Source organism: Neopelma chrysocephalum, unplaced genomic scaffold, assembly GCF_003984885.1.
Source record: "Neopelma chrysocephalum unplaced genomic scaffold, ASM398488v2 Primary Assembly neopelma1_74, whole genome shotgun sequence".
Taxonomy (NCBI): domain Eukaryota; kingdom Metazoa; phylum Chordata; class Aves; order Passeriformes; family Pipridae; genus Neopelma; species Neopelma chrysocephalum.
This window is the reverse complement of record NW_020897735.1, coordinates 8352141-8376755: the sequence shown is the minus strand read 5'-3', so window position 1 is coordinate 8376755 and position 24615 is coordinate 8352141. Positions and strand designations below refer to the sequence as shown.

The window sequence follows — 24615 nt, the reverse complement described above, 5'->3', positions numbered from 1 at the left end:
CTTTCCTTATGTGCTTTTTCTGTCCCTCTCTGTATGTGTCACGTTAGCGTGTCGCTGCCAACCTGCGTAAATAGGTTTTGTGCTGTAACGTTTGTAAATACTGCATTCAGCTCCGCGTGGGAGGTCTAAATCACCACCACTTCCACAGAGGCGTGTAAATAAATCTCTTTTAGCGCTTCTGGGCTGTGTTAGTTTGGAATCTCTACATCTGGATGTGAAACGCGGGGCTGAAAAACCATCAGGCTGCGTATGAGAAAAAACACGTGGAAGGGGCATCATTACATTTAAAAACCATTATTTCAGAGTACTGTTAGGCCTTCAAAGCGTTTTCCAATATGTTTTACCATTTGCATCTTATCATTTATATACCACCCACGTAAACTTACTGGTATTTAATAATAGGTACTTTGGTCATTCGCTTTATTAGCACCTCACATTTCATAAGATTTTATCATTGCTTCCCTTGCAGTTTATTACATCTGGGAGAAACCCAAGTTGGCTTTACTGTAATTTAATTTTATATCGATCAGAAATAGTTTTGTAAATGCCTTTCCCGTAAAGGTTGACCACAGTATTTGTTTAAACTTCAGCATTCTTGCACAACTTTGTTTAACTTTACATAAACCTATTTGTTGTGGTGCTGTCTTGGGTATCAGACCTGCAAAGGTTTTGTCACCAAAGGTTGTGGGGTTTTTTTTTTGCAATTGCTTTTTAAAACGGTGCACGTTGTTGATATATTGTTCCCTAATGTTTTCATGTTACAATTTTATTTGTAATGGAAGTACTCAAAAAGTTGGCATAATCAGGAACACAAATGGCTAAAAGAAATTTGGAAGGGAAGAGTTATTTCCAAACAAAAAATTCTGATTTAAACATACCCATGCATTATGTTTGATAGAATTCCAAATGCATTTTGTCCGTGAGACAAAAATTGAAAATCACTTTGATTTAAATATAAATCATTTCATGAAGGACAGAATCTACTTTTTTGTTGGTTGCTGGGGTTTTTTCTACCTCGGAAAATGATTTGATTTAATGTAATTGTCAGAGGGTGAGGACTGACTCAGGGTGACTGGGGAAATATTAAAAAATGGAAATCATCTATTAAAAAAATTCCTAAGTTCAGCTGTTCTGTCTTCCTTGGGAGAGGGAAATAACATTTTAATAAAAGGTGATCTGTAATTAATGATTAACTGGGAGTGAAGTGTGTTGGTGGCTCTGCTGTTCCTCCCCAGCACAGGAGGTTTAACCCAGCACCAGTAACTCCCTGCTCTGCTGGTGTCACAGACACAATGACTATTTTGATCTATTTGGTTGTTTTGCTATTTTCTGGGACAGCTTTTAGCCAAGAGAAAACGTAAGTAAAGCAAATACAGAATTTACTGACAATGGGACTTGATTGTTGTCTGCTCTTTTAGACAAATAGAGCCAGAATTGAAATAGAACCAATACAAAAGGCACCATTTGAAGAGCTTTTGAATTGTGTCTTAGAATAATTCTGCCTGATTATCTTGTTGGCTTTAAGAACTGAATTAAAAACAGACAAAATCCCAAAGAAATCTAATTCCATGACCCTTGTATTGTTTTATATTCCCTGTACAGATATGTCCTTACAGCACCAAAGATCTTCCGAGCTGGGGCCTCTGAGAAAGTTGTAGTTCAAGCTTTTGGTTATGACCAGGAATTTCCAGTCAATATTGCCCTCAAAAGCTTTCCAGATAAATCTACTGTTTATTCTTCTGGTCGGATTTCTTTAACTCCAGCCAACAAATTCCAAGATGCTGTAACTTTAACAGTAAGGAACTCAGACTTTTCTTACATTCTTTCCATTATCACGTTTAGTGATAAGTGTTAAAAAAGATTATGGGGAGTTTTCAGTTATTTCAACTGGGAAAGGAAGCCTAAAGCCCCAATTTGTTATGTCTGAAATTCAAATTACTTGGAATGAAATCAGTGAAGTTGAACATAGAATCAAACTTTTTTTTTTAAGAAATATTATCCCAGTTGCATAATTTACAAAATAAAGAGAATCAAACTAAACTAGCAACCACAGCAGCAGCTTTGGTGTGGCCAGGATTTATGATGTGTATAAATAAAAGTCTGATCATTTGTGCTGTTGTAACCTCATAAGTGGGCTTTGAACTTTGCTGGCTTAGTTCTGGGTATAAATAAATGCCAAATTTCAAAGCTAAATCCTCTAGAACATCATCTCTCATATAAGCAAGAATAAACCCTTGTGACTGTTGGTGTTTTTATTTCAAGATACTCAACCACAGGACAGTAATTGCTGTTCAGATCCTCTTCTCAACAAAAAGTACTGTGGGAAAAAATACTTTATAATATTCTTTAAAAACCTTTCTTTCATCTCCCCCAGCTTCAACCAACAGATTTACCAAGAACTGATAATTCAGAGAAGTTTTTGTATTTGGAAGCAGTTTCTCCACATTTTACAAGAGAGAAAAAAATCCCTGTTTCCTACGAGAATGGGTTTCTCTTTATTCACACAGACAAACCAATTTATACTCCTGATCAGTCAGGTAAGTAGGGCTTATTTACCTTGGCTTCTGTTTCATTTTTAAAGTCTGTGGACTCTGCCAAGGAATGAGGATTTAAATGCTCTTTAATCTCTTAGTTATCTTTTATTGCTCTCTACTGCTATTTCATTTTTTAATCAGCTGAATAATGTCTCGAACTATTTGTTAATATTGTAAAAATCAATCACTTCTCCCAAGATCCTCTCAGTCCCTGCCCTTCTCACCCTAAATTACTAATTTGTGGCACAAGAGTGAATGATTTTTCTGGGAATATGTTCAAAATATTGGTGATTTTTTGGTTGTTTGGGGTTTTTTTTAACTTTGAGATTTCTTGCTCTAATTCTTCCAGTGAAAGTCAGGGTTTACTCTCTGAATGAAGAACTGCAGCCAGCTCATAGGGAAACTGTCCTGACTTTTGTGGTGAGTTGTAATTGGATTTAATATGAATATTCTGTAGCTCTAATAACAACTAAATGTGGTTAGACAGTGGATCAATGTTGCAATCAATATTTAATAAAACTGTTAGATGTTTTTGCAGGTAGCCACTCATCTTTTAAAAGATCTGAAAATGCACAGCTGGAGAGAAGTTTTCAAATCCCAGATCTGAAGTTGTTACAGAATAGAAAAAAAAAAAGAAACAAATTTATCTTTAATAGTAATACTATAGGGGTTTCCTACTGTTTGTTTCATTTAATGTGTAAAAATAATGAGTATCTACTATACTGTTTAGCCTTGAACAATTGCCTTGTTATTATAGTAGTTTTTTAGCCACTTTAAGAATTGTGTTTACAGCTTTGACTTGTAGGAATCAGAGTAAAATGTCTTATCAAAATTTCAGTCTGAGTTGTTCCTACAGATGTTTATGTTTTCATGCTGTGAAAGGGGCAAAACTCTCAGAAAAAGAACTTATTGACCAGGCTGCCACTGAAATCACTGATGAAGATTCTCCTGTTGATAAGAACTATTTGTAACGATTTAATCTTTCCTCTCCTGATTTCAAGGATCCTGAAGGAGTAGAAGTGGATATTTTAGAAGAAAAAGATTTTACTGGGATAGTTTCTTTTCCTGACTTCAAGATTCCTCCTAATCCTAAGTAATTTGTTTCGTGCTTTTTGTGAATCATTAACATAAATATGCCTTTTTAAAGTGATTTTCATAGGGTGGTTTGGGGTGATGGGCATGACTTGAAACTTGGAGATTTCTGACATTTCACATAGGATGGAACCATGGTCTAAATAAGGACATTATGACCAAGAATTCTCCTTAAAGAACAGTTAATGGTAGTTTTGTTGTGCTCAATGAAAAAGGAAGATAATTAACAATTCAAGTTTTCCACTGTAGAGACAGAAAAAGCACTGAAGACGTGTTGATTTCAGGGAGGGGAAATGTTCGTCTTTCACACCTGTATTCCCACAAATCACCAGGATTTTTCCAAGAACAGCAGCATAAAAAAGAAACATCCCTTCAGTTCTCCTTTCAGTCTTGAGAGGGTGCTGGAGCTTTACTGGGCTGGCAGAAGGATGCTAAAGGGGCTTGTAAAACCAGGGTTTAACTGATTTCATTTTCCTAATATAAATTTCAAATAATTATTATTATACCAAAGAGAATTTTCTCAAAGCAGGCATTGAACACGTGCAAAGCTTTGATGCAGAACTTCCCTCTCAAAATCATTATTAACATGAAATATTGTCGAGCAGCAATATTGATTTTTGTCTTCAACATTAACTTTCCTCTTAAAAACCGTTTGATTGTTGACATTTGGCAGGTATGGAATTTGGAAGATCAAAGCCAAATATAAGAAGGATTTTGCAACCTCAGCTGTGGCAGAATTTGAAGTTAAGGAATATGGTAAGATGTGCCCAAACTTTCATTTTTATGTCTTTTTAATAACTCAACCCCCTCGAAAGCACAACAATTGTTGAGTGGCTCTACAGGAGCATCTCTGGGTACCTGTAGCTTTAAATATAAAACCCATCTAAGTGCCTTTCTTTTCTACTCCATTTTCAGCCATGCCAAGCTTTTCCATCCTCATAGAGCCAGAAAGTAACTTTATTAGTTCTGATAAATTTGAGAGCTTCAGGATAGTTGTGAAAGCAAGGTAAGGAAATCTGGCTTGGGTTTCTAAACACGTTTGTATCTCTCCTTCTTCTACCTGAAGGGTGATTCTCCTGTGTCCAGTATTTTCCTTCTTCAAGAAGCCCTTTCATCCAAATCCTCTCTGCTCTGTAAGAGAACTAAGGGACCCTTCTTAAAATCCTTCCAAAGGAGTTATTTTTCCACCCAAGTGTTTAAAGCTACACAGACATTTGTGTTCTTTCTCTTGCCCTTGAAATTCGTCTTCTTCAAAACCCAATGTTTTGTTGCACCCATTAAACCCATCTTCAAAGCATTTCTATTGTTGTTTTATTCTCAGCTATTTTTATAACAAAAAGCTTCCAAGTGCTGATGTTTTCCTTCGTTTTGGAATAATTGAGGGAAGTGAGAAAAGGATGATGCCTCAAGCCATGCATGTGACCAGGGTAAGGAGCAGCAAGTCTGCTTGGTGTAGATTTTAGGTGCTTGGTTCAGGACTGATCTAATTCCACTGAAGTTTTTCCATTCAGTTTGGTGAGAATGGGCCTCAAGCCCCAATTTGCACCCACAGCTCCCCACTGCCAACTTTCTCTGTGTCATCAGGGGCAGAGAAATTCACTTTGAACTGAAGCTCAGGGGCAGCATCTGAGATAAAGCACTTTCAATCTGCTTTAATTCCTTTCTTGGCCAAAGTGTGTGGTTGAAATTTCTATGAGATAACTGTAATACTGCCAGAATGAATGAGAGAAATCCAATGGAGCCAAACAGATCAAAATGATATTGATTTATTGTGGGCAGTCTGTTCTCCACTAATTATCTCTTTCCTCATTTAGTGAAGATATCTCTGTGTTATTTCTGCCTCTTGTTGGCCCTGCATGCAAACCTTGCAATATGTGCCACAGGTGGATTAATTATCAATAATTATAGGTACTAAAGAATTCTTCTTCATTAAAACAGCACCTTTGTTTTCCTCTAAAAATAGACACTGAGCAGAAACACATTGAATTTGCATCTAGGTTGTCAAAATAAAATTTCTAAATTATTGATTATAGAGTAATGATTTCTGTTTAATTTCCAGATTGAAAATGGGGTTGCTGTGATCCATTTTAACAGTAAGGAAGCAGCAAGTTCCATAGGGTTCCAAAGTCTGGAAGAATTGGATGGGTCCTATTTATATATTGTGGCATCAGTGTTGGAGTCCACAGGTAAGTTGCTTTTGAATTCAGATTTCTTTTAAACATATCTGTAAATGTGAACAGGACTAGAAAAGAAAATTATAGGGATAACTTTCCTAATATCAGGCTTCTTTTAATATCCAGAAGTTCTTCCAAAAACTTGCAAGGAAGAGCAGCCCATCCTCACTGTAAAAATGTTGAGGGATTCAACTTTATTTTTTGGGGGCTTTTTGTTTTCACAAGAGTGTCAGGAGTTGAGTCTTTAAATGCAAAGGCTTCACTTTCCCAGCCAGGTTGTGCTGCCCTGGGAAGGCAAGGGGAGCACAGAGTCTGGAGGATGGGAATGTTCCAAAGGGCACCATCGTGTTTTGGTAGGTGGCCTCAGTGGGGAGGTGGAATTTGCTGGAGTCAGATTTGCTGTGTCTCCCTACAAGCTGAGTTTGATTGCTACTCCTCTCTTTGTGAAGCCTGGACTTCCCTTCTTCATTAAGGTCAGTGCCCATTACCACACAAACCCCACAAGGATAACCCTTATCCTTTTTTTGTATATTTTACTGTACACTTCCAATTTCCACTGACTTTTGCAGGTTTTCAATGTCCTGTTGCAGAACCAGCTGAGCAGCTTGGAAGCTTCTTCTTCAAAAACATCCCCAGTTCATCTCAGAACTGTTCTTTATTGTGCTGAACAGGTGCAGGTGAAGGACACAGTGGATGACCCTGCTGGAAATATCCCCGTTACTGTCACTGCCAAATCCCTGAGTGAGCAAATGGACGAGACTCTGCTGATCTCAGAGGGCTCCGAGTCTGGGAGACGCCAAACGAGCCTCAAGGATGGCACTGCTTTGTTTGTTGTTAATGTCCCATCAGACAGCAAAGTGTTGGAGTTTCAAGTGAGTTAAATTGTTCCATTCATTTGTTTCTTTGAGGGTTTAATTGTATCTTTGGAAGGTACAACACAAGCAGGAAGATTTTGCACTCAGGAGTTTGTCAACTTGGAGGCTGTTACAAATAATCAGTCAGCTGCTGTAAGGAAACGTGGCTTCTCTATTAAAGTCTTTACTCAACTATTCTGCATCTAAATAGCCTTATTTGTCATCTATTTATTTGATAATAATAATTAAACCAAAGCTCCAAATTCATGGTGTGAAAACAAATCTCTGAGAGTGATTCCCTCACTGTGTAGGGAGAGAAATCCTTCACCTTTCCTGCTCTATTTATTTCTGTGTGTGCTTCTGCACTGCCCTTTTATATTTGACTTGATATTGAGAGATACTTTTCTTAAAGAAAGCATTGAAATCTTGGCTTAACTTTTGTTCTATTAATCCCTCTGAACAACATATTGCAGAATGATTTTAGTGTTGTCATGACTTAGGTATAATTCTGTACTTCAACTATTCAGACATTTTGTTCTCTTCTCAGGTCAAAACTGCAGATCCACGACTTTCAGATGAAAACCAAGCAAGTCAAACCTATGAAGCCAAAGCTTATTCATCACTGAGTCAGAGTTATCTGTACATTGACTGGGCTTCAAACCACAAAACACTGGAAGTAGGGGGTGTAATAACTATTAATATTTATCCACACAGTCACTATATTGATAAAATCCATCACTACAGCTATGTGGTAAGTAACAGGTATTTCTGCATGAAATATTGAATTGCAATGGTCATAAATGAAAACCTCAGCATAGAACTGCTCCCTCCAGGTACAATCTGTCAGTGTTAGAGGAAAAAACTGTTGGTAAACTCATGTTTCAATTATATATTAAGTCTCCATTTTTTTTAATTCTCATCTGACATTGACTGGGATTGAGAGCAAGTAGTGCCAGTCTCAAGAGCTCTTCCAGAAGCTGAAATGTGGAGGAAGGAAAAGAGGGGCAGAGATAACATTTTGTTTTAGGGGAAGAGGGACGGAAAAACCTTCCCTTGACCTACAGCCACTGGTCCCAAATGCATTTTTGTCAATGACAGATTATATCTAAATGCCATTAATTCCATGGAAAAATACATTGAATATAACATTGGACTTTGTTATTCTCCACTTGTCTTTTGTTATAGATCACCTCAAAAGGGAAGATAGTAAGCTTTGGAACTCAGGAGAGAATGAAGGATTTGGAATATGAACATCTGACTTTTGAGATAACCCAAGCAATGGTTCCCTCAGCACGTCTGATTGTTTACTACATAGTGACAGGAGAAGAAACTGCTGAGTTAGTGGCTGATTCAGTTTGGCTGAATGTGGAGCAGAAGTGTGGGAATAGCCTTGATGTGAGTAGCAAAACAGGCCCTGAAATTTGTGGGTGTGCTTTCATGTCATGGTCAGATTTTATCTTGGACTCACACAAGTTCTTTAGCACTGAAATTTGTGGGCGTGCATTCACTTCTTGGTCAAGATTTTATCTTGGATTTACCCAAGTTCTGAAACACTTCCTGACCTATGAAAGTGTCTGCCTTCAGGTGGGTTGATTTTGGAACCATGTGCTTTCCAAATGACTGATATTTGTTTTCAATTTCTAGATGAAGCTGCAGTCAAGCAAAGAGACACTGAAGCCAGCAGAGGTTGTGTCACTCACCATGAACACACAGTCCAGTTCCTTTGTTGCTCTGTCATCTCTTGACAAGGCAATATATGGAGTCACAGGAAGAAAAAAGGGAGCAAGGGAAAAGGTGAAGTAGCAGCCATGAAGGAAAATCAGGTTGCTCTTTGTTTCATGTTCACATTCAGTAGCCAGGACGTGCCATGCATTCAGTCAGCCTGAAAACAGGCAGAGGGGCAATTCAAGCCAGAATCAAAGTTGTTGGTTGAAATCTACAGCTCAAAATTATGAGAAGAATTCATTGACAGCCTTTTGATTTCCAGTAAAAGCAAAGTGTGGTTTTAAAGGCAGATCTGAACTGTCTCATCAGTGCTGGCACTTGAATTAGCTCCAATATTGCTCCAGTGTGCTGTGAGCTGATCTTCCACACCGAGGGGGCCTTTCTGCACATTTTCTCCCTCCTCACCTGCTGTTTTGCACATTTGAGTTGGCTGATGGGGTTTTTCTCCTCAGATAATGCTCCATTTGGAAAAGAGTGACCTTGGCTGTGGGGCTGGAGGAGGAAGGAACAACATCGACGTGTTTCGCATGGCCGGGCTCACCTTCCTCACCAATGCCAATGCTGATGACTCCAATGGAGCAGGTACATTCCTTTGGATCAGGCATGGAATTGTGGATCTTGTCCTCCCAAACACTGTATTATCATTCTCAGTCATTATGTTGGAACTCAATTAAAGGAACAGGATGAAAACACGACTTGTGGATCAGTTACTGTCATTAAAATGAGAATACTTTTATGCAATTAAAATAGCAAACAGGAAAATTTTCACTCATTTTGATTGTGATTTTATGGCATTATTTTGAAGAGGACTCTGCTATTACAGAAGAAGTGAATGTCTTTTGTACTTGTTTCTTTATTTTTTGGACAGGTGAACCTTGCAATGAAGTGTTAAGAACCAAACGGTCTGACTTCGAGGAGAAGATACACCAAAAAGGTGTTAAAAATATTTTAAAGTATATAATTATGAAAAAAAATCGCATCCATTGGGAATCAAGAACCTGAGTGTTTACTTAATACTTGTAATGTACTGGAGAGAGAGAGAGAGAGAGACTGGCAAATATAGAAGATAACTTTAGAGAGGACCCTATCTATAAAGCCTTTTAGACATTTGCTGAATTTGAAGCCAGTAAAATTTAAATTCACATGGAAAATACAGCATTTGTTTAAGAGTGGAGTGCCCTGAACTAGTGGAAGATGTCTCTGCCCATGGCAGGAGGTGGAATCTTTAAGGTCCCTTCCAACCCAAACCAGTCTGTGATTCTATGATATTTTCTTTTTCTGAAGAGACACAGCTGAAAACTCCCAGTGCTACCCCCTGACAGGCTTTCCCCCTGACCTCCTGCCAGAAGAACCTTTGACTGATAAACCTTAAAATGTAATACAACTCCTCTTATCTAATTTAAATTTTTAATTCAAAATAGTAATTATGAAGTGTCTATTTTGAAAAATCACAGGTTTATGTTCCTCCTCAAAGCTTGCACCTTCACTGCAATTCTGCAAACAAGTCAAGATGCTTTTGGAAACAAAAACTTCATCTCAAGGCAGTGAATTCTTTTGCTTTTGTTTCAGCATCCCAATACAAACATTCCAACATTCGGAAATGCTGCATGGCCGGAGTCAGAGCATACCCAGTGCTGGAGACCTGCAGTGACAGAGCCCAGAGAATTCAGAGCAATGAAAGGTGCATTTCTGCATTCAAAGATTGCTGTGAATTTGCCAACAGGCTGAGGCAGGAAGAGCCAAGAAAGATCCTAACCCTGGCCAGAATGCGTGAGTATGAGAGCTTGGAGTTCCCTGTTCCAGCAGAATTTGGGGGAATACAGAGGTTGGACCTTTGATAATCTATTAACCCCTCCCTGTTTCCTGTCAGGGTTATTCCAGGAAGAATTTTACCAAGAGCTTGTGGTCTTTGTAGACCCTAAAGAGGGGTTGGTGAGCAGTTCTTTGTTCTGTTCAGTTCTCTGTTCTGATCACTCACATTTAGGACAAGCAGAACTGCAATTGGAGTGTGTTAAGAGTAAACTTGAGTGCTAAATTTGAATGCTCTGCCCAGCCACAAACAGCCAATGAGTAACATCTCAGGAGTGATCAGTGGGAGTGTGGAATTCCTTGTCTCCCACTCTCTCCCTATAATTGCTTGTTAACAGGTTAATCTGTCAGGATATTGGACGTGTGTAAATGGATGAGGTGGGATTAACACAGACTTTTGTCTGAGGGTATTCACACACCTTTTTACTTGTCTCAGGACTAACCTGAGGCAAGTGAGCAAAATACAGGATCAGAAAAGAAAAAAAAGATAATTTTGAAGCCTTTGGTGGCCAATGGCAGATGGTTTTGTTGGGTTTTTCTGACTTCTTTATTTATGTTCTTCAGAATTTGAGGCTCACTTGGAACTGGATGAGGTACAAGTTCGTAGCTACTTCCCTGAAAGCTGGTTGTGGGAAGTTCACCAAGTTTCCTCAAGGTACTACTTTTCTCAAATCACCTTTATAGAGAGGCAGTGCTAAACTTGAGGTGAGCTGGGTAACCTTGGTGTGCTGAAATACAGCCTGATCCCAAAAAACTCTCCCTGCCCTGTTTCCCTCGTGCAGGACAAGCTCTGTGGGGCCAGATGGGAGTCACGTCCTTCGCCTTCGACCTTGGGCAATCCCACCTTCTATGAAATCAGCTCAAACCAGGTTTATTCAAACAAAATTCCAGAGTTTCTGTTCTCTAACTGGGCTCTCATAGCTCCCCTGAGCCTCTCTTAGATCCAGGAGCTGCTCTGGGCAGTTTCTGTTGTGTTGATGAGCTGCTGGTGTTTCCAGGTAAACGGACTAACACTTTTCACACAGGTCCAAGAGTCTGTCTGTCACCTTGCCTGACTCCCTGACCACCTGGGAAGTCCAAGGGATTGGCATTTCTGAGAAAGGTAAGCCCTGCAAACTAATTAGTTTGGAGCTAAAGATTTAGGGAGCTTTGCAGAACCTCTCCTTTAGAATACATATGTTCTAAAATGTTCACTTTCTGGTTGATAAACAGGAAAAGAAAACATCAAAATATGTACTTTAGGGAAAGGAATTAATTTCCTCTTATGAATATCAGTGGCTGGGAAAACAAAGCCTGTCCTGTGTGTGACAGTGGCCCATAATAAGAACAATATAAGAACAAATAGTAAGCAACTCTTCCCTGGCACAACTTTGTATTGTCCTGCTCCCAATAGCTCAGGGACTTGAGATTTTCCAACAGATTTGGTCATCCAAGCAGAAAATCTGTTCCTCACTTTGGGAAGAAGAAACCCAAAGGAGCTGGTGTGTCAGTAAGTGTGTGAAGAGGGGAGACAACAGCTTGGAACAGGAAGCAAAAGCCTGGGCACTTTTAAGAAGCTTGGATGGCTTCCAAGTACATCCTGAAAAATCAGAATTCAATATTAAACTATGTCAAGACTTTTTCCAGCTTGTTTATCAGGAGGGTGGCATAAAGCACTCTGCTTTATATTTTTAATTTTCTTAGGTATATGTGTTGCTGCACCTTTGGAAATCCAAGTTGTGAAAGACATTTTCCTGAGCATTTATGTCCCTTATTCTGTGGTCCGAGGAGAACAAATTGAGTTAAAAGGATCAGTTTATAACCATAAAGCCTCTGCAATTAAGGTAATTTTTGTTAATGAGTTCCAGGGAAAGATTAATATGGTAAAGTAAAAAAGCATTTCCCCTGCCAGTATCCAGCATGAACAGATCCTTGGATCAGGTTTTTCCCATCCTTATACTTGTGTTATGTGTATTGTAAAGAGAAAATACCATTACAATAATTAATAATATTTCAGTGGCTTTTTTATGTCTCTGGTGTTGTACCTGTCACAGAGGTGAAACATCAAAACTTTCCCACCTTTCAGTTCTGTGTTAAAATAGCAGCTGGAAATGGAATCTGTACTTTTGGAGACTCTGCAGCCTCTGGATCGAGCTGTAAATTCAGGACTCTGGGGGGTGGAGCTTCAGCCCCGGTGACATTCCGGATCCTCCCCCTGGAATTAGGACTCCACACTGTCAACTTCACCCTGCTGAGCCCCAGTAACAGTGAGATTGTGGTTAAAACTTTGCGTGTCAAGGTAAGAAAAACCAACCTAAATGTTCACAGCGGGTTTGAATTTCGTGCTGGTTCAGTCATGAGAACAGAAATTAAATCAATATATAAATACTGCTTGATTTTCATATTGTCAGAATCCAAAATGTCCTTGAATTCACTGGGGTGTGTGCACTGGAAAAACGCCTGACTGAATATTGGAGCATACACATTTTTAAACCTTGATTATCAGAATTGTCAGAGAGATTACATGTATAAATAGATATATTATAACTCTGTAAGCAAGGAGAATACTTCATTCTAGGTTATTTGGTCTGCATTTTCAGCTGGTTAAGAATGCTGCACTGAAAGACACTTTTTTTGATAATTTTTCCTAAGCTTTTATTTAAATATTTCCTTAAACTTTCTCAAGAGTTGTGGGAGATAGAACTCTGATTCAAATTTACATGGAGCAGCTGTAGAACAGTGAAGTAAAACTTAGCTACGGGAAAAGTTGTAGAAGGCAAAAATACTGTGGTTTTAAGCTGTTGTTTCAGCTGATATATTTAATTAAATATTTCCTCTTAATGATTTCAGCCAGAGGGCATCAAGAAAGAGCTTCATGCAGGTTTCACTTTGGATCCACAGGGTGTTTATGGTGAGAATTGATCCTGTGTCCTTGGATTATTTTTTCCTATTCTTCATTTGTGATGATCAGGTTTTCCATAATGTGAAAAAAACTGGAATTTCTCCTTCCTGAGATACTGTACATATGTCCTTTCCCAAGGATTTCCTATCCTTTCATTGACTTTGAATCCATCTCAAATAGCAAATCTTTAAAATATAGTTGGATTAATTTCTTAAAGGAAGCTTTATATGTATCTTTTAGTGTGATATGATACCAAGCTTTTCTCAGTGTGCTTGAAAACCAACCAGCAGGTGCTTTATTAATGAAAATAAAACATGTTCTCATTTAACCACAGAAACCACAGAGTTCAAGTCCAGATCAAATTTGATTTTATAACATGTAACAAAACAGGCAAAAGAAAGGTGAAGAGCTTGCACCTGCTCTTTTTAAAAAACTAACATTGTTTGCACGTGCATTTGGCAATATTTCTAGTTTTCATGTTCTCACAGGTATTTTTGTGGCTGACCTTAAATCTGTTGTGACCTTAAATCTGGCTATTGCAGCTGAGCATCTGTTGATTTAGATTGTGGAGTGTGACATATATATATATATGTATATATATTTTTAGATATATATATATGTATACATATATAGATAGATAGATATGTCTATATACATTTTCAATTACAGGTTCAATCTATACATATACGTGTATATAAAAAGGGATATATATGTATATATATATAGATAAATCTATATGCATTTTCAGTTATAGGTTCAATCAGTATATATATTATATGTATAAATAAAAAGGGATATATATGTATATATAGATAGATATATCTATATACATTTTCAATTACAGCTTCAATCAATATATGTATGTATATATAGATAAAAAGGGATATATATGCATAAATATCTATATATATTTTCAGTTACAGGTTCAATCTATATATATATGTATATATATATTAAAAAAGATATATATATGTATATATATCTATATACATTTTCAATTACAGCTTCAATCTATATATATATGTATATATATATTAAAAAGGATATATATATGTATATATATCTATATACATTTTCAATTACAGCTTCAATCAATATATATATATATATAAAAGGATATATATGTGTATATATATCTATATACATTTTCAATTACAGGTTCAATCAATACATATATGTGTATATATATATAAAAAGGGGTCTATATGTAGATATATAGAGAGAGATATATCTATATGCATTTTCAATTACAGGTTCAATCAATATATGTATCTCTATATATTTTCAATTACAGGTTCAATCAAGAGACGACAAGAATTTCGATACAAAGTTCCCCTGAATCTGGTCCCTAAAACAGAAATCGATAGAAGTGTCAGTGTAAAAGGTAAATTGAAACTTTTAGTGCACTGCACATGTACTTTCTACCTCTATTTCTCCTAGTTTGCATTAAATTTATGCCTGGGTTCTTTCTCCAGTGAGAAAAGGCTTTGCAAGCCACCTTTCGTGTAGGAATTGAAGTACTTCAAGCAGAATATTTGCATAACTGCCCTTGGGTTCTCTTTCCTGACCCCTTATGTCAATAAATTTGGGTTTTTTCTTCCCCCAGGCCACCTGATGGGTGAGGTGATTGCCACAGTGCTCAGTCCCAGTGGGCTCAGGATGCTGACTGAGCTGCCCAGGGGCAGTGCAGAGGCAGAATTCATGAGCATTGCCCCCGTTTTTTACGTGTTTCGCTACCTGGAAGAGTCGGACAACTGGCACTTGCTGGGGCCTGAAACCTTGACCTCGAGGACTCAGATGAGGAGGAAGATGAAACAAGGTAGAAAAATCTGCCTCTCTTGCTTCAGAGCTGGAGTGAGTGAGAAAGGTAACACACCTGAGGGAGCAAATGTAACTCTCATGGCTTGTTTTGTGCCTGGTGCATCCCTTAGGAATTGTGAGCATCCTGTCATTCCGAAATCCTGACCGGTCCTACAGCATGTGGAAGGACGGGCAAGCCAGCACATGGTGAGTTGGAAGGGTTTTTTGGGTTGGAATTAATTAAAAAGGTTTATTTCCCTCCTTTGCTTCCGTGCTTCTGGTGAGTGTGAGAGGTGAGTGTGAGAGGTGAGTGTGAGGGTCGATTTAATCAGATCTTACAGCTTTAAATAACACCTTTTGTTTCCTTCCTTTCACTTGCCAAATCCTTTGTTCGTGTCCATAGTTCCCACCATGACAACCCAGATGGGTTTGGGATGGAATGAGTCCATCCCCTGAAACATGGGAGTTGATCCTAGTTTAGAATTCTTTCATTAACTGTTGCCCGTTTGTGAAGTTAAATTTAAAATTCATCTTCATTATTTCTCTGAAGCGTGGGAGGGTGTGGGATCCCCAAATCATAACTAGTGCAGATCTGTGGCTGCCCCCAGCAGTGTGGGAGTACCTGCTGATCTAAACTAATGTTTGGTTTTCCTTGGCAGGCTGACAGCTTTTGCTTTAAGGATTCTTGGACAAGTTTCTCAATATATCAATCTTGACAAAATTGCTGTCTGTGATTCCCTGCTGTGGCTCATTGATGACTGTCAAATGCCAGATGGGTCATTCAGTGAATTTTCCAACTACCAACCAGTGAAACTCCGGGTAGGAAACCCCAAACATTTTCTGTGCTTAGACAGCAAAAGCTGAAGTCACCAGGAGATAAAAGTGTTTCAGCAATGCAAGAGATTTTAGGCTGCACTTCACCAAAACCCCCATTCAAGATGATTTTGCTAGATTTGCCTTTTCCTAAATTCATTTAAGAAACAGCACAGTCTTGCAAACCTTTCTGTCTTCCCACTCAAAGTAGCTGCTTGCCACTTCTTAATATTTAGAAAAGAATTATGTAGGATGACTTTACAACAAAATAGTCCTGTCTTGTCAATAAATTTATATATTTTGGTCTCCTTTTTGTACAAATAAGCTGTTACCTTCCAAAGAGCCAATGTATTTTCAGGTTAAACTAAACTGATACTTCTTACAGGAATTTCTATTTGTTTCCTCACCTAAACTGGGAAAAGTTCTATTTATTTAATCGACTTTATTTTCTATTTAATTATTTTCCTTTGATTCTTGTAGGGCACATTACCCAGAGAAGCTAAAGAAAAATCTCTGTATCTCACAGCATTTTGTATCATTGGAATTGACAGGGCAATTAAAATATGTCCTACTCAGGTAAATGAGATTTTTATTTCTGCCAGTGGGTTCTGATTTCTTCCACTTTCTTTAACATTTGTTCAAAAAAATCAAGAGACTTTGTTCAGTTCCAAATATTTCCTTGTTTTATTTGTCTTTCAAAATCAGTGAAAGAACAATAAGGAGTTTCTGGGTCAGTTTATCATGAGATACATTGCAGAAAACATCACATATCTATATTTTCTTGCCGGGGGAGACGTGTTTCTTTAACTCTGACAGATGTGAGCTGTGGCCTGTTCATCTTTCCAGAAAATCCACGATGCCAAAAACAAGGCAGGAGATTATTTGATGAGGAATGTGCAGTCTGCTCAGAGCCCCTTCACCATGGCCATCACCTCCTACGCCCTGGCCCTCGTGGACCGCGACCATCGCTCGGCACGGGCGGCCTTCTCCGAGCTCCAGAGGGAAGCTTTTGTCATAGGTACTGTTCAATCCTCCTGGTCTGTGCTGGCTTTTGCTCTCACACAGACTGTTCTCTCAGTGTTTTTAAATCCCTTGATGTGATGGCACTGCTTGGACAGTGAGTTCCAGTGGTGCCTGCTTTGTTTGGCCGCTCTGTCGCTGTTCGTGACCAGCAAATCTCATCAAATTTTTTTATCACCAAATCTGTTTATCACCACTTTCTAGTCTTCCCACTAGACTTCCCACTGCAAGGGAAGTGTATCTTCATCTCCTGGTAGATGCAGAGTGAGTTCCTCCTTGTCCCCTTGTCCTGAGTGGGCAATGCCCACCTTGTCTTCCGACACTTGCTTTTCGAACCTTTCCATTTTAAACATTCCCATTTGGAACCCTTTTGCATTTTGAATCCTTTTCTTAGCAGTGTTTCTTACCAAGAACAAAACTGTAATAAATTCTTCCACTTGCTAAGTGCAAAACTGGAAAAGAAATTGGTAAAAGCCTTTCCAAACCTGTTTGAAACTATTGTGCAGGGGGTGAATTTTCAGTGCGTTTGTGTGAGGTTCATTTTTAGTCATTTACACCTCGTGTATCCTGCAGAGCTGTTGCTGTGTTTCAGTCTGGAACCTTCCTTTTACCCTTGTGCAGGTAACCCTCCTATCTATAGGTTTTGGAAAGACACTTTCAAGGCACAAGACCAAAATGCTCCCAGCTCTTACACTGCCCAGATGGTTGAAACCACAGCCTATGCTTTGCTCACCACTTTGCTGAGAGGGGATGAAAGCTATGCCAAGCCAATCATCAAATGGCTCTCTGAGGAACAAAGATATGGTGGAGGATTTTATTCAACTCAGGTGGGCTTGGAAATATTTTGTCCTTATTCTTCAAGAGCCAAAATCTGAGACATTTTGCCCCTGGATCCCTGGAAGTGTCCAAGGCCAGGTTGGATGAGCAACCTGATCTGGTAGAAGGCGTCCCAGTTGGAACAAGATAAGCTTTAAGGTCCCTTCCAACCTAAACTGTTCTGGGATTCCATGATTTTATGATAGAAACATTTTTAAAGGATAATATAATTAAATGATCCCAGTGACAACTTCAGTGTCCTTTGTATCAAGTGACTCCGTGGCCAAGATATTCCTTGTCTCTGGGAAATATCAATTCTTTGCATGGAGTTGTTATAAATAGAAATTTTATGAATAGAATTTGAGACATATTTTATAAATAGAATTTGATACACATTTTATAAATAGAATTTCATAGGAGTTAATTCTTTATAATTGATTTCTGACAGGACACAATTAATGCCCTTGAGGCCCTGACTGAATATTCCCTTTTTGCCAAACGGCTCAATTTGGACATGGATGTTAAAGTTTCCTACAAAAACAATGGACCTTTGGACATGTTTAAACTGACAGAAGATCATTTCGTGGAAAGAGCTGTGACAGTGAGTGAATAATCTTGCTTTTAAAGGGAAAACAGAATTCTTGCAACTTGTTAAATAGTTATTTGAACTTTGAAATTGCTACTGAAGTGCTTTTTCTTATAACAAAGTGGTATTAATTTGGTATAGGAAACGTTTAAGGACTTGTTTATCTGCTATATTTAATGCACTTGAATATTCCTTTAAAATTAATATCTCTGCTTGCTCCTATAAAGTATTTTTTAATAGATTATGTTTGTAGCATCAGACCTTATTGCGTATTTGAAATGTGAACAAGACAAGCAGATCATCTGACCCTGAATCGTTGCTAATTGTTGCTAATCTTAATTATGACTTTATTAATAACTCATTATTTCTCCTCAATCCTTTAGGCACCTTTGCATGATGACATCTATGTGAGCACTGGCAGCAGCACTGGCATAGCTACAGTAAATGTGAGCATGAAACCTGGTTTTTAAATGGAATTTAAAAATTTAGTAACACTAACAACGAAAAAGAAACCGAAATTTCCCATAAATTGTTGCCCTGAAGGGATGGGTGTTATTATGGCTCTGTGTTGGATTAAGTACAAGCCATTGTATGATTTATGGTTACTGGGAGAGAAGTTGGGAAGTGTCTTCCTTTCCACTGAAGGTTTTCTGTCCCATAAATCACAGAATCCTTAAGATTGGAAAAAACTTTTAAGACCACCAAGCCCACACTAAATAAATGATCCACTTAATTTTAATGCTCATCAATTTTACTGTCTCTGTTTGGAAGACCCAAATTAGTGATCAATTTTGAGAAATAATTCTCTGTTAATCTGGTGTTTACTCTCAGTTTATTAACCAATGTCAGATAGTTAAAGCAATATTTAAAGGGATGTTTTTTGTCTGCCTAAACACATGTTACCATGAAACATTTTCTAATCTTTCCCAGCCCCTTCCAGCATCAAATTCAGACAAATCTGAGCTGTGAATATTCTTTTGTGCTCGTATTCACATTCACAGAACATCAGGAATTGTTTAGAAAATATATTTATTCTCTTAAACATGACCAGTAAGAGTGATGTGGTTTTGCTCAAGAGTTCCCCATTTCCTTCTGTGCTAATAATTTATTTACTCTGCTTTGCTGGTATTTTTATAATACCAGTAAAACAGACTTGTTTAGACTTTTCACAGTATGATTTTTCACAATTTTATGCCTGTTTTGAGGATTTTTTTTAATGCTGCTTCTGTTCAGTCTGGTTCATTTTTACCTGTGCAGGTGAGGACAGTGTATAACACAATTGGCACTTCTGAAGAGTCCTGTAACTTTGACCTGAAGATTGTTCCAAAGAGAGATGATGGTAAAGGGTTAATATAATTTTAAATGTCACTACTCAGATCAGTGCAAGGGAGGGATAAAATCCTTGCTTTTTTAACAGCTTTTCTTATTAAGAATGAAATAAATTCTCCCACTTCCTACGTGCAAAACTGGAAAAGAAATTGCTAAAAGCCTTTTTAGCCTTGTTTGAAACTATTACCTTTTTGTGAATGGAACTAATATTTAATGTGTCTCTGTTAGGTGCATTTTTAATCATTTATTGGAAGAGTTTTTGCAGTGGGGGGAGTGAGAAAACAGAAATATGATGGGAGTGGGAGGGGGTGACAGAGAGTTCTACAAACCAGTGAGAGTTCTAGTCCAGTTAGATCAGTGTAGAGAATCACACTCTGAGCTTTCAATAGTAGTTTTAATAACATAAATACACACAAAGTAGTTTCAACAACATAAATACACCTTAAACTACATTAAACCTTAAAACTGTGATTTCACCTGAACTGCGAAAGAAGTAAATGTTACTTGTTTGTGTCTGGACAACAAGATCCTTTAAAAACAGCCACCAAAACTACTTCAGGAATTATCTTTCAGTTATAAAAATGCTTTGTGAAAATTTTGGGGCTGCTGGAGAGCTATAAAATGGTTTATTTGACTCTCCTTGGCATGAACAGGTCGCCCAAGAAGAGAAGGGGAGCCACTGGGGCGCCTGGAGGCTTGTGCAAAGTAAGGGCAGCTCAGGGGTGGGTTTGTCAATAATTGCACCTGCTCTTGTGATGTTTTCTTTCTGCTTCTCCCCTTTTCTGTGTGTGTGTAAACAGAATTAGAGCCAAAGGTTGTGATTTCCTTGGGATCTCTTTCACCAGTTTATATATGGGCTCTCCTGGAATAAGGATTAAGAAAAGCTTCTTCCTGGCATAAATCTGAAAAGCTTCATGATGAGTTTACTGTGGTCTGAGTGTTGACAGAATTTTCCTTGAGTTTTTCTGGGATCACATTCAAGTATTTTTAATTTCAGTCATGGTTAACTAATACTGGGTTTAAACTATTTTATTTTTAACCTGTTTTAGGTACAGGCCCAGTGCAAGGGAGCCCCACTCGGGGTCTGCCCACACCGTGATGGACATTGAGCTGGTCAGTGGATTGGAAGCAAATCCAGAGGATTTATCCATTGCAAGTATTAGAAAACTTTTTTTCCTCTTACTGACTCTTTTTGGCCAGAACTCCAATATTTACTGTTCATCCTTTTCTGTCCCCTCCAGCTTGCAAGTGGAGTGGACCAGTTGATAGCAGACTATGAGATCAAGGACGGGCACGTCATCCTGCAGCTCAACTCTGTAGGTCACCCCTTGCCTCCCTGCAAGCCCTGCTTTGGCTCTTTGCAATGATTTTGGTGCCTTTAGAGCTCCCTAATTCCTGGCTCTGTCCAACAGGTGCCAGCTGGGAAGTTCCTGTGTGTTGGCTTCCGAATCAGTGAGCTTTTCCGGGTCGGAATGCTGAGTCCTGCCACCTTCACTGTGTATGAATATCATGCCCCAGGTATGTGTTCCATGGCCTCACATCCCTGTTTGCCCTCTAATTCTGTATTCCTCCTGCAAGACTACATTTTTCCTTCTTTCACAGCTTTTTAGTCTGCTTTATTTTAAGCTCAGTTAACTTTTGACTCAAAGTTTCGGTGTTGGTTTTCTATATTATTTCTTTTTTTTTAATTATTTTTATGTTTTATTATTTTTTATTATGTTTTATTATTTTTTATTATGTTTTATTCTCTTATGTTTATTATTTCTTCTAGAGAAAAGGTGCACTATATTTTATAACCCCTATGGAGATGAAAAACTTGTGAGATTGTGTGAGGGAGACGAATGCAAATGCATGGAAGGTAAACTTTTTTTAAAGATGTTTCTCCATGTCAGTTGGTGGGAAAATGCAGGGTTGTTCTTTGAACAAAACCACGCTGAACATAAGGGGGAAATCCTCATAAGAGCACTCCAAATTTTACACTTAAAAATAATTAAAAAAACCTCAAATGTGCAGCGTGATCATGGAATTCTGAGTGGATTAAGTCAGGTGATTGAGGGTGTTATTTTGTATTTTAAATATTCATAGTTCTAGCATGCAATCCCATATTATGGTGTTGTCAGAGTAATTATCCCAAGCAGGTGGAGGACACGTGATGACATTCTTTTAACACTGACTTTTCCTTTCTCAATGTAGCTGAGTGCAGTAAAGCCCAAAGGAGACTTGATGAGTCAATAACTGCTGAGACCAGGAGAGAAGCTGCCTGTCAGAAGGACATTGCATATGGTAATATTTGTATATTTGTCATTTACCTATTTCATGGGCTCTGAAACCTCTGCTTGCTTACCAGGGCTGCAAAACACTTTGTTCCAATTTGATCTTGAGTGATTAAAAACTCAGTGGGGTTGACAAACTGGAGCAGAGAAGGGCAAGTTCTGCTGAATAAAAGTCCCATCAGCAGGGTCAGGGCACCATCAGAGCAGCCTGATCTGATGAGTTCTGCTAATAAACACTGAGTTCTGCTAATAAACACTGAGTTTTGCTAGTAAACACTGAGTTTTCTCTTGCTTGGTACCATTTGTGTGGCTTTGGGCTCTGAGGAAGTCGTGGGGTATCAGATGAGAGCACGGGTAGAGCTTCCATCAGATTAGACACTTGTCAGTGTTTCCTGGCCCTACAATGTCAAACCACCCTGTATTCCCAGACTTTGGTGTTGTAAAGGCACATGAAGTTCTCCTCCTGAGCAGCTGGGAGACATTCCAGGTGTGTTGGAGGAACAGGGAATAACACAAAGCTTGGTCTGTGTCGTTCTGCAGTTTATAAAGTGAACATCCTGTCTCGCAGCGAGGAAGGGTCTTTTGTGAAGTATTCTGCAACTCTACTGGATCTCTACAAAAGAGGTGAGAGTCCTGCTCCATGTCTCTGTTTCTGGGAGAAAGGATGTTGGGATGTTTTTAGGCACACATCTGTGGCAAAGGCAGGTGCTCGTAGCTCCTGCAGAACTGCAGCTGATCCTCACTCATTTTTCCTCAGAGTTTAAGCATCCAATACATCCTTAAAATGGCCATAATATAAAAATATTTAATGTGCACAAGGTTTATTTGCCACTCAGATTTAATTGGAAAGATATTTTACGAGAAACCTGTTTTATGTCATCAAATTTTGCTGTTACAGAACTAGTGGCAGAGAGAACCCTTGGCTGTGCTGGACTGGAGAACAATTTGGTGTTTTCTGCCTCTCAGTGACTGGAAATTCCCTTTGTGAAATTGTCCAATTCTTGTCATTCTACTTCAGGGCAGGCTTTTGCTCAAAAAAATGATGAAATAACCTTTGTCAAAAAGAAGACCTGTGCAGATGTTGAACTGAGCCCAGGGGAGCAGTATTTGATCATGGGAAAAGAAGCTTTAAAGATAAGCGTTGGTTACAGTTTCAAGTAAGTTATTTACCACCAGAATATGCAAAGATTTAATCTTAAAGTGTGAAGGTTTGCATGTAATAATTCTTGTGTCATAGAATTGATTTAATCTTTAATATATTACTTCCACCAACACTGTGTTGTACACGATTTCACATTGGAATTTTTTTGCCTGTTTGACGTTTTCCTTCCCAAATCTCAGCAGCAAATGATCATGTTCTGTTATTTTCCTAGATTCCAGTACCCTTTGGACTCCAGCACTTGGATTGAGTGGTGGCCTTCAAATCCATCCTGTACCTTCTGTGGGGAGTTTTTAAACACAATGGATGATTTTGCTGAAGATCTCATGATCAGTGGCTGCTGATTTACTTGGAGAGTTTTTGAATTAAAAATCCAGATCAAGTCTCATGTAAAAAAAAAAAAAATCCTCACCTGTTTAGCAATTCTTTCTTGAACTGAACATTCATTAATAGTTACCTGGAAAAATGAGCTTTGCTTGTATTTTATAGCAATGTTGTTACAACGTAGTGATGCTCAAATAGGATTTTTAAGCTTGGATGGGAGAATAACCTGGACTGCTGCAAAGACATTTGGAGTCAGATGAAGTGGATCAACTGTAAAAACACACATGGAAAGTACTGTCTTGTCATTAGATCCCATGTCTTATTAAAACACAAATATTTGCAGCCACTTCATAAGCTCTTTGTGAAAGAAACTACTTTATTCCTCAGATTTTCCTTTTGTACTCTGTTTGAATTCCTGCATTTCCACCCCTGACAGTAACTGATGCTGGTTTTGTGCTCTGCTTTCTTGTTTTAAAAAAAACAAACAAAGTTCTTAGATCTCTTGTGTACATTCATTATTTGTATTTTCAGTCCGTGTCTGCTGTGGATAAAACAAACGTTACCTTGGCATTTGATGGCTGGGTCTGACAGTTAAAAATCCTACCTTGCCTCCAGGAAAGTGGCAGATGAAGGGCCAAATTTCCTTCTCCCAGTCTGGCTCCCAGTAAAGCTGAGGAGGGAGTTTGACACAAGGCACAGTTGCACACTCTGTTATTTTTATTGAAGAGCTGCCCAAAAGCAGCACGGCCAAGAACTTTAAAATTACTGTTTTCCCTCTCTCTTAGGAATATCCTTGATCCAGAGCATTTCAGATGTGGAAAGGAGAAAGCCAGAGATGATGCAATCTTTAATTTTGCCTCTGTGAGTATTTCACTTTTTTTTTTTTAATCCTACCAACTTTTCTAAGAAGCACGGGAAGATCCCACTGTATCCAATAATAACTGGATATAAATTCAAATTGCAGGGAGAAGCACATGGGAGGTTGTCCAGGCAGTTGACCTGGAAACATTTCTACTTCTGAACTGGTAACTGTGTATTAGGAGACCTAATTATCCCTTTAAATGACAGGGAGCCTGTCCTATTTTCACAGGTGACTTGTGACATTTAAGTTCCATTGATTTTTACTGAGCCAGACTGCAAAAAGGCTGCATTGCTCCTGAAGACCAGGAACCTGACTTAAAAATAACCTCTAAAAATGCTGCATTAAGAATCAAATTGCTGCCACTGCTTTAAAAAATTCTCTGATCTTATTTGTTGTGCCTCTGTTTCTATCCAGACTTAACTCTATCACTGAGATCACTATATATGTGTATTTTTATGTGCATTTTAATAGGTATTTAGCCACGTGTGAGATGGCAATGTAGGAAGATTTGCCTTCCTCGTGTGCCATGGCATGACTTTCCCAGGAAAACCAGATGGGGGGAAG

General features: G+C 38.4%; 1 protein-coding gene across 2 annotated transcripts; it reads left to right on the top strand.

The window, feature by feature from the left end:
• The first annotated feature begins 1224 nt into the window (after positions 1-1224).
• Positions 1225-23661, top strand: C5 (complement C5). 2 transcript variants are annotated; one of them, XM_027687881.1, is made up of 41 exons: positions 1225-1357; positions 1603-1795; positions 2375-2537; positions 2884-2954; positions 3536-3627; positions 4300-4382; positions 4542-4632; positions 4948-5053; positions 5686-5812; positions 6158-6273; positions 6472-6672; positions 7202-7405; positions 7840-8049; positions 8299-8448; positions 8832-8961; positions 9248-9313; positions 9949-10149; positions 10753-10843; positions 11214-11290; positions 11872-12011; positions 12254-12466; positions 13018-13078; positions 14364-14453; positions 14676-14888; positions 15001-15076; positions 15529-15688; positions 16163-16258; positions 16529-16700; positions 17324-17529; positions 17967-18119; positions 18488-18550; positions 19362-19443; positions 20087-20138; positions 20483-20585; positions 20675-20749; positions 20846-20951; positions 21205-21291; positions 21627-21716; positions 22247-22330; positions 22725-22863; positions 23080-23661. In XM_027687881.1, exons 1-41 carry the CDS (start codon positions 1293-1295, stop codon positions 23207-23209), a joined length of 5028 nt encoding a protein of 1675 aa, XP_027543682.1. In that variant the 5' UTR covers positions 1225-1292; the 3' UTR covers positions 23210-23661. The 2 variants fall into 2 exon arrangements, with proteins under 2 accessions (XP_027543682.1, XP_027543683.1); XM_027687882.1 differs by lacking the exon at positions 9248-9313.
• The last annotated feature ends 954 nt before the right edge of the window (positions 23662-24615 follow it).

What these genes read in the sequence shown, in the direction of transcription:
- C5 (XM_027687881.1), top strand. Translation starts at nt 1,293, where the DNA reads ATGACTATTTTGATCTATTTGGTTGTTTTGCTATTTTCTGGGACAGCT. An exon ending in GCAAAGTGTTGGAGTTTCAA is followed by an intron (nt 6,673 to 7,201) that starts GTGAGTTAAATT and finishes TTCTCTTCTCAG; the next exon opens with GTCAAAACTGCAGATCCACG. An exon ending in CGAATGCAAATGCATGGAAG is followed by an intron (nt 21,292 to 21,626) that starts GTAAACTTTTTT and finishes TTCTCAATGTAG; the next exon opens with CTGAGTGCAGTAAAGCCCAA.